This window comes from Lolium rigidum, chromosome 7 (assembly GCF_022539505.1).
Source record: "Lolium rigidum isolate FL_2022 chromosome 7, APGP_CSIRO_Lrig_0.1, whole genome shotgun sequence".
Classification (NCBI taxonomy): Eukaryota; Viridiplantae; Streptophyta; class Magnoliopsida; order Poales; family Poaceae; genus Lolium; species Lolium rigidum.
The window spans coordinates 9,752,924-9,762,633 of NC_061514.1; the positions used below are offsets into that span (position 1 = coordinate 9,752,924).

Consider the following 9,710-nt stretch of genomic DNA (forward strand, 5'->3'; position numbering starts at 1 on the left):
CCACATTAGAAAGTCCGCTGGACTATAAATATGTACCTAGGGTTTATGGAATAAACAACAACCAACGTTCAACCACAAACAAATCTCGGCGCATCGCCAACCCCTTCGTCTCGAGGGTTTCTACCGGTAAGCATCATGCTGCCTAGATCGCATCTTGCGATCTAGGCAGCACAAGCCTGCCTACGTTGTTCACGCGTTGCTCGTATCGAAGCCTTTTTGATGGCGAGCAACGTAGTTATCTTAGACATGTTAGGGTTAGCATTGTTCTTCATGCTGCATGCTTTCGTAGTGCAACCCTTGCATGTCTAGCCGCCCTTACGCCTATCTTAGGCGTAGGGGCGGCACCCCGCTTGATCATAGTTTGGTAGATCTGATCCGTTACGATTGCTCCTTGTTCTACAAGGATTAGTTTAATATCTGCAATAGTTAGGCCTTACGAAGGGGGAGGATCCAGCGGCACGTAGGGTGTCGTTCGTTGGCCCTAAGCAGGATGTTCCGAGGATCAACCTCGTGTTGGTTTTTAGGCCTTGTTTAGGATCGGCTTACGATCACCGTGCGTGGCCGCGAGGCCCAACTCTGGAGTAGGATGATCCGATTATGCGGTGAGAACCCCACATCGTCGTAGATCTCATTAGCTTTACCTTGATCAAGCAGGACCACCATATATTCGGACACCTCGTCCGAATCATGGGTGGATCGGCTCTTTGAGCCGATTCACAGGATAACCTGAGAGCCGATCGAGGCTCGTATTTAACGTTTACGTGTGTGCCCTGCAGGAAACTAAGCGAGACATCATCCACACCTTCCTGACCAGGTATAGGTCAGGTGACACGCTCTTGTGATAAACATCGGTGCGTGCGACCAGGAGGCTTTGCGGGCCGTCGCTCAGAGGGACTAGGGCCAGCCGCAGCCCTAGTTGTTCCCGGCTCTACGGTGTTGCCCGTCTCTACCCGCCGGTGGGTTTCTGACGTCAACAGTCTCTCAAAGGTGCTCATAGGAATAGGGTGTGCGTGTGTGCGTTCATAGAGGTGAGTGTATACACGTATGTGTGAGCGTATTTAATTGTACTGTGTTTCAAAAAAAAAAAGTTTGACAACCATGAACAACAAGTGAGGTACAACTCCTTGGCGGCCCGCGATATGCCTGCCAAACAAGCTCTCTTTTCGGTTTTGTACTCGAGCCAATCGATCCTACATGGCTGGCGTGTTGCTGGCCTGTTAGCGTTCTATTTGGGACTTTTTAGTTTCTTGGGATGTTATTTTTGTTTTTTATCGTCCGATGCGGTTTTTTTCTAGAATGGTTGCAACTATTTTTTTCCAGACTGTGACTTCTTAAGTTGTAAGTGGGATTGTAACAGAGTCTTTTATTTAGTTGCAGCTAGAATTTTTTGTAGTTGTAACTGAGTTTTTTCTACTTATAAGTATGGTTGTAACTGATATTTTTTCTACTTACAAGTGTGGTTGTAAGTACGATTTTTTCAGTTAAATGTGTAATTACAACCAAAATTTTCTCCAGTTGAAAGTGTGGTTGTAACTCAGAAATATTTAAAATTTGAAGCGCACGGTTTTATTTATTTTACTGAATATGAGAGGGAGAAAAATTAACTTGTGTGTTTTAAAATATACATTAAAATTGTGAATAACAAAAAAAACATAAAAGAAACAACAACAAAAAGACCTTATGTCATTCTACTAGAACCAAACAGTGAGGCCAAGAGAAATTTAATATGACAGAATCAATATGAGAGAATCAAAGAAAATTATTTAAATTGTTTTAAAAAAAGATTAGAATATTTCTATTACTATGTGGATAACCATATACTAGCTTCTTAATGAAGTGAACATTGGGATAACCATATACTAGCTTCCCCTTAATGAAGTGAACATTGGGACATGACTATGCTGGCCGCTTGGAAGGCAGACCCGGCTGTTAGAGGTTGTTGAGGGAGCTCCTCGACAATACCCACAATGAGGGGCTTAGGGTTGACGGAATCCTGTAGGCTAACACGCGACACCGGATACCAAACAAACGGGGAGAGAGATTTACCCAGGTTCAGGGCCCTCGATGAGGTAAAACTCTCACTTACCGCTTGTCTGATCTTGGTTTATAGAATAAAGCAGGTTACAATGGGGTAGGCGATAGACTACTATGGTCAACTCGTCGGGAGGCAAGGGTTCTAGGTTTTGTGTGCTAAGTTGCGGTGGTTTCGTGTATTGTTCTTTTTCTGAGTTTGGCAGGCCCTCTCATGGTCTTTATATAGAAGGTCAGGTCTCAAGAGTCCTATCCGAACTTGACTAGATTACATTGAGATCCAATCTATCCTTTTCCTTTATCGATGCCTTCATACCTTGTTCGTCAAGAATCATCTTCTAATTGGTCTCCTTTATTTCAACCGACGTATGGCCCACCTTGATCTTGAGTTAGCTTCGTGGGCCCCTAGTTGGGCCAAGGGCGGTAGACTAATGTCGGGTACCTGAAGGGTAATGCCCACATTAGAAGTCGTCTGGATCATCCTCCCCACCCCCATAGACCCTCGATGGCGGTTGTACCTCCCGCTGCCGCCCCTGGCCCTAATTCCGGTGCAGTTCATGTATCCAGCAATGTTGGCTCGTCCCTTGCCGGTAGCAGAAGCATGGAGGAGCGCAGGTAGTCCGGAGGAGCGTCATGGTAGCCATGCTCGCCGGCCACCCGTTTCAAGAGCAGCTTGGCCTTCAAACAATGTTTTGAGTTCCTTGCTAGAAGAGATCATCTTGTGTGTGATTGCCGCGAGCCTTTCAGGTGTCTTGGATGCCTGCGTCTAGGCCATCGGGAGAGGGACTGTTGGCGTTGTTCGCTCAAGCCAAATGCTCCATTGTTTGATCTCCGCGGTCCATCTCTTGGGTCGAGGTTGTAGCATTGCCACTTGTGGGAGATGATCGCTCTACTTCGTTGCGGCATCCGGAGGTTGATGGTGTCCTTCATCGTGTTGATGAGGGCCATGGCACTAATGACGCTAGTCGGGATTATGTCCAGTGTCAAGTTATCGATAAGGGTGCATTGGATGAGTTTTTGCAGCTAACTTTCGCAACTCAATTGGGGTTGTTTCACTCGCAGATCCAGAACATGGTAGCAGCGGAGATCCGGCCTTTGCGTGAGGCCTCAATTGATGTGGGGCTAGGTGGCTTTTTCGGTCCTTGCTCTCCTGTGCTTCGCACCTCGTCATCGTATTTGATGGCGGCGTCGATCACAACCTGTCGTGCGGCTTATGAAGATGAGGGAGGCTTGTCTGTCCGAGTGCGCTCCGAGATGTTCCAGCACGTTGCTTTACATGTTGATGGTGCTGAGGGTGCCGTTGTAGCAAGTGCTTCATCATAAGAAGTGGTGGATGTCATGCCTGGCATGAGCATGGATCCTCGTGATGAAAGTGTAGTCATCACTGATGTCGTTGCTCCAGTTTTGCAGTGCTTCTGATGGAGGTGGTCTTAGTAGATGCCTTGGGGGTGGCCATGTTGCCCTCACAACCGCTATTTGAGCCATGTGATTCACCCGCCTTTGTGGATAGAGAAGGTGTGTTGGCATCTGATTCGGCTCTATTTGGAAAAGAACTCTGCGACTTAATTATCAATTTGGAGGTAGCTAGCCCGAGATATGGCATGAAAATCGCTTGCGTCTTGGCAGGAAAAACTTCAGATGACATAATTAGGAAGGTGGAGAAATCTCTCAAGAGGAGCAAAATAAGGAGAAGGGGCATGATAAGGAAAGCCTCTCCATGATTGACCTATTTTGGGTTGTTGCAGTTCGTTGAAGTAGGTTGCATGAATACGTTGTTTTGTGTAGTTGGTCAGGAAGTCCTTGGATATTGTTCACTTGCGGTTTTGTTGTAATACGGTTTTTCATCCAGTTTTCCGTTAATTAACTAGGTAATTAATAGATTGAGGTAAACTTTTTGCCTCCATTTAAAAGAAAACAAAAGGTGCTAACAAAAGTAAAGGAACTGAGACTGAGAGAACATCAAAGCGAAGAAGGCCATTAATTATGAGGTGCCCTGCAATGCACACAGCCGGCAGTGGCAGTGGCAGCAGCAGGTAGCAGTGGATGATATGCTACACGGGGGAGTAATCAACATTCCTACATTCCGGCGACAAATAGAGAAGAGAACCAGACGGCAAGATCGTCGCTGAGCTGGTGCTCGTCCGCCGCCACGCCGCCAACGTGCAGGCGGCAGAGCGGGCACGTCCGCCGGCACAGCGCCAGCCACCGGTCGACGCAGACCCGGTGGAACGCGTGGCCGCACGGCAGCCACCGTATCTCCTCCCCGTCGAGGAACCTCGATATGCACACGCAGCAGCCCGCGGACGTCAAGTGGTGGTGGTCGTCGTGCCGACTGCAGCGGCGGCATTGCTCCTCCGCCACCTTACCGACCGCGCCGCCGGAGAGAGCTGCGGAGAGCAGCGCCACCACGTGCCCCATCGTCGTCACCATCTGAACGGTTCTTAATTGCGACGCAGCTAGGTATATGTGCGCGCGAGTGCGATGATTTGCAGCGAGCTGGAGTGACCAACATCGATGTAAGGCTGGCTGGATTGCCATGGTTTATATAAGGCGAGTGTGTGAATCAATAGCAAAAGGGGTTGATGATGGAGAAGGTGCACCTAAAACCTCCACTGTCTCCCTTTCCGTGGATACAAAGCTTCTTGGACGCGAAAGCTAAGAGCAACTCTAACAGAAGCGCTGTCGCGCCATGCGCTAAAATATGGATACAACACATGTTTTAATGTTTTTACGTGTGCAGAGACGTTTTGCTTCAGCGGAAACGCTAAATTTTGGCGCGATGAAGGGGCGCTTCTCCGGACGCTGGATTTAACCGCACGCTGGCCCTGCACAAACAACAGTTGATACAAACTGTTACGCTACGAAGATCAAACGGATACTTAAAATCAACAAAAAAATTGGTCTTTTATTGCTCACAACCCAAACAAATAGTTCCCTATCAATACAATAAATTGGCCTAAACAAATATAACAAATTGGTCTATCTCAATACAACAAAATAGTCCCCGGACAATACATCAAATACAACAAATAGTAGTCGGAGAGGTACATCCACATCAAATCGGGGGCGGTTCCACACCAATCAAGCCATCTCTCCGGCGACTGCGCGCCTGCGGAGCGAAGGGAAACAGCGCCAACGCTGTTGATTTCCACTCCGGCACCGCAGATCCCTCAGGTCGACGCGCAAAGGCTACCGCTTCGTGAAGGCACTTCGATTTGAAGCTTCGGCGGAACGGCGTGGCAAGGTTGCTTGGGGAGCGGCAGAACAGTAGAATCGCTGTCGGCTGAGAGCGTGCGCTGATTTTTCAGGGGCAGTTGGGAATTTGCGCGATGTTGTTCTTTGCCGTGCGCTGGACCAGACACGGGATAGAAAGCACATGCGGGGACGAAATACGCCATGCACGCAAAAAAGTTTACCGCGCGCGGAAATGCAGCGACTGCTGGAGCGCGGTTTTGCTTGTTCATGCGCTATAAAAGCAAAATTGGTTTTCAGCGCGTGCGTTATTTAGCGTATCAGTTGGAGTGCTCTAAGTAAGCGGTAGGATCGATCATTCGTATATGTCTGACCACCAGAAGGTTTCAGGTATACATAGGTGCAGTCAACCTGTGCAAGGACAGAGCCGAATCAAAAATCAACCAATAGCTCGACAGTCGACTCGTCAAGCAAAATGAAGCAGTATTACTCACCTCCAACAAATCCAAGACGTGAGCACTTATCGCATTTAAGTCTTATAAAAAATTGCGAAAATTCCACGGATCTATTAATAATCATTAACAAAGAGGCCTAAAAATAATAATAAAAGGTTATTGGACCACCTTGCAAAGACTACAAACACTAGCGCGAGCTGAAGGCGCGCCGCCATCCTCGCCCTTTCATCATCGGACCAGGCAAAGCTTATCGTAATAGAGCTTGTTGTAGTAGACATATGGGAAGCTGCCGTGCTAAGTTCCCAAAGGACCAACGCATCAGAGGAGCAACCATCGCCGATGATGATAATTGTAGATTGGAAGAGATTGATCCAAAATCACACCAAGTAACATAGAAACCAACCGGGTCCCAAAAGATTCGCCGGATACATGACTCCACGCGCCCTCCGCCGATGCTAGACAAACCATCGGAGCGAGGGTAGGGTGGAGAGGACCTTATTCTAACTTCAGGACGTAGCCGTCACCTCACCATCCTGAAGAAGACATTGAGAATAAGCTAGAAAAACAAAAAACAAAAACCTTCCCGTCGGCGAGAGGCCGTCATCCGCCACACCTCCAAGGCCCTACGGCCACCATAGGCGGAGCGGACCGGCAGCATCGCCGACGAGAGGGATAAAACCCTAGATAGGTTGTGAGCGCCTTCATCGCCTCATGTGCGTCTCTTCTGCCGTACCGGTTCGACTTATCAACTGAGTACTACGAAAGCATAAATGTAGAATCTTAACAATGTATAGTTCCTTTTCTAAAAACAATGTTTAGTTAGGGGTTGCATGGCCAAGCATATGTGTCGGCTGAGCTATGTTGCATGTTGCTTCATGAGCACAAAAGCCGGGGAGCTTCTTCTCCCATGGCTAAGCAACCTCGGTAACCTGCAAGGGTTTAACCGGAGGAAATGAGTGAGAGTTGAGTGAGTGATCACAGGTTAGGTACACTGACTGTTGCTATTTTGTTCTGCCTGCAGAATGTGGGCCAAGGTGAGCTGTCACTGATCACAACTCTGCCCGTAACACGTGTCACGCATCACTCCTGTCTCCATGGATCGTTCTATGTTTCATGCCATCTGATCAATTATGTAGTAACCGATACTGGAAGCAAGGCTGAGATGATGTTCAGTTCCAGTCAACTGCAGATGACAGGCATGTAATGGTTGTTGGATGCTACGCAGAAATATGCATCTCTGCATGTGTATGTGTACGTACTATGTTCCTCACCAGACCAACAGTCGGACAGGCGTAAAACTTGCATCTGCCACAAACTTTCCTTCGGCAGGTAGTCTCCAGCTTTCCTATTTTTATGGCTTTACAAGGTGGGCTTTTCCTGTTCATCTTCTCTTCATAGAATATTCATGTCAGGTTCAAGAAAGTCCTCCAAAATCTTCTTTTCAGTTGAGAAAAGAAACACCACAAAGGTGCAAATAATTGATCATCTCAAAAGGTAATTCCTTAAGAGAACTCTTGTTTTCTCCCTCCAGATTATTCCAGTTTCAGATATGCCCCAAAATTTTGCTTGTGCTAACAGATCTGTTCATTCCATCAGTCGGCGCCAAGTCTTTTATTGTCATCTTTTTACATGGCTGGTTCAAGGAAATCCTCCAACATAATTGATCAGCTAGGTAGTCCAAGTGGTTCCTCGAGTGAATCATTGATTTGCTGCCCCAAAACGTTTCTTGTAGTTCCAGGAGCAGACTAATTTTGAAGGACCGATTGAGAATTTTTTCTGTAGAAGTCCTTTCTAAGGCAGAGTTAGAGCATATTGAGATCCGGATCCTAGAGTCCTAGTGATTAGTATGATAGGTTCTCTGTACATGTACACCCACAAAAAGAAAACGAAGCAAAAGCAAATTATTGCCAACAGCAATGGTGTAACAGCCGTACACATCAATATGGCAATGCTTTACTGCAATAAGAAACAGTTTGAATAGAGCACAGGCTCTTATTTTGATCTTGGTTTTTTTTTATACGGAACAATTTTGTCGGCTGCTACCACAACTTGGATTCAATTAGAGGATTGCCTAGGGCTGGTGTCATGTCCTGATTTCTCCTGGTGGTCCTCAAGCAATTTCCCATCTTTCGGAAGGAGAAAAGGAATTCCATCTACAATCTGGAGTCAACGACAGAATGGAATCAGGGCTAACTGCCAAGCAAAAATGAGGAATGGAAATGCCAGAGATGCTATTTACAAGGAGTGGTGTAAGTATGGCACCTACACCAATCCTGACAAAAAGAAATTGGTGAAATGCTACACGAAATAATAAATTGAGATCCTGAAACTCCATAGGTTCATTTTTTCAACTGATAGTCCAGAAATCCTGATTCACCAATAACATATTTATCCTAAAAATCAAAGCTAGTAACATAAAAAAAATCCCCTAGTTAGAACTTAGAACATCAAATCAGTTGGCAATGGGCCACTTATGTTTACTACCACCATTTGCTACTCTCACCCTCCATCTCTAGTTTATTCCAGTAAAGACACGGTACGCCTTGATTGCCGCATGCAGTACCACTAGTTTCTGGTAGCATGATGCCCTTGTATCAGTGTGTGCTAGTTTTATCCCGTCCCCAACAAACTACGCAGGCCCTTGGGTGCTGGTAAAATGCACTATAGAACCCTCAAATTTACACCATGTTCGACATGATGATACCATGTGCACAAGTCAGCTCCCAAATGAAATCACCTCATCTTCATTAAGCAAATCGTCAAAAACCGCAAGAAATGCCTCTTAAAACAATCTCACTATGATCACTAGCTAATTCCTCTATTGAATCTCTGCTATGAGTTTTACCACGTTATATTGCACGATCATGCCAAGAAATCACCCTCGTCTTTTTTTACTTCAGGATTTCTCAGCTGCGGCAAAACAACAAACAGGTAAACGGCAAGCATGGATGGGCGACTAGAACCGTGAACAACCTAGGTATTCAATGTAGGGTATGACGACCAGAGCGCTGATGTATAGCGGGAGAAGACATAGGTTCTCACCGGGAAGGAGATGCCGACGGCGTCGCTGATCAGAGAACCGCTGGCCTCGCAGTACCTGATGGGCAAAAGAAAGCGTGCAGATGCAGAGGTAAGCGGGCTGCGGGTAGAAGTAGAGACAAATTTGTCTTGGACGGACTTCTCTTGCCTACCTGAGAGGCTTCTTGGACAGGGGGCAAACGAGCACGTCGGCGAGCGGCTGCGGGATCCCGCCGCCGCCGTGGCGCAGCAGCAACGCCGTGGTCCGCCTCATCGTCCTGTCGGAATTTCGGATGGATGGGGCCGATCAAGATTGTAGAGGCCCAACAAGCCTAACCGCTCTCGCAACTCGGGCCATCTTCTCTTTCTTAGAGCATCCCCAGCCGTTGGGCTCCCCAGGCCGAAATCCGGCGCTATTTAGCGCCGGATGGATGTATTTTTTGGCCTGGGGAGGCCCATTTTCCCAGTGGCGAGCCCATGGTCGTCTTCACCCACCGCGTGCATAGCGTCGGTGTCGCCGGGAAGGGCAACCGTCGGAGTGCCCTCGTCGCTTTAAACCGCCGTAATAATTGTCCGCGAAGTGGTCTGGAGAGCCCAAACGCCTCGTCGGGAACGGTCGAAGTAGCCTCGACGCGAGAACCGCCGTAATGGAGCATGAACTCCGCGGAAGAGCAACCGCCGCTCTCTTCGTCGAGAGACCTACATATACGGTTTCCAACGGCCGACGCCATTCATCTATTCTCTCCTCACCATCTTCTGTCAACCATGAGCGATCGCTCTTGGCCATCGGACACCGACAGCGAGGGGAAGGCGCCTGGATGGCGCCATTGGTGGGATCCAGCTGCACCGTCCAGCAGCGATGATTCCCCCCCGCCGGCCAGCGAGGACGAATGGTATGACGACGAGGAGGAGGACGAAGAGGCCGAGAAGCAGGCCGAGGAGCAGGCCGAGGAAGAGGCCGAGGAAGAGGAGGAGAAGCGGGAGGATGAGGAGGAGGACGAAGAGGCTGATGAG

At 48.0% G+C, this 9,710-nt stretch overlaps 2 protein-coding genes across 2 annotated transcripts; both read right to left on the bottom strand.

Annotated features, from left to right (window-relative positions):
• Window positions 1-4,107: 4,107 nt before the first annotated feature.
• Window positions 4,108-4,461, bottom strand: LOC124670871 (E3 ubiquitin-protein ligase RNF167-like). The gene has a single exon (XM_047207340.1). It carries the CDS (start codon window positions 4,459-4,461, stop codon window positions 4,108-4,110), a length of 354 nt encoding a protein of 117 aa, XP_047063296.1.
• Window positions 4,462-7,623: 3,162 nt separating this feature from the next.
• On the bottom strand, window positions 7,624-8,970 carry LOC124670026 (UPF0434 protein CCNA_00107-like). Its single transcript, XM_047206542.1, has 3 exons — window positions 8,870-8,970; window positions 8,721-8,775; window positions 7,624-7,838 (listed from the first exon to the last, which is right to left on the bottom strand). Exons 1-3 carry the CDS (start codon window positions 8,968-8,970, stop codon window positions 7,734-7,736), a joined length of 261 nt encoding a protein of 86 aa, XP_047062498.1. The 3' UTR covers window positions 7,624-7,733.
• Window positions 8,971-9,710: the final 740 nt, after the last annotated feature.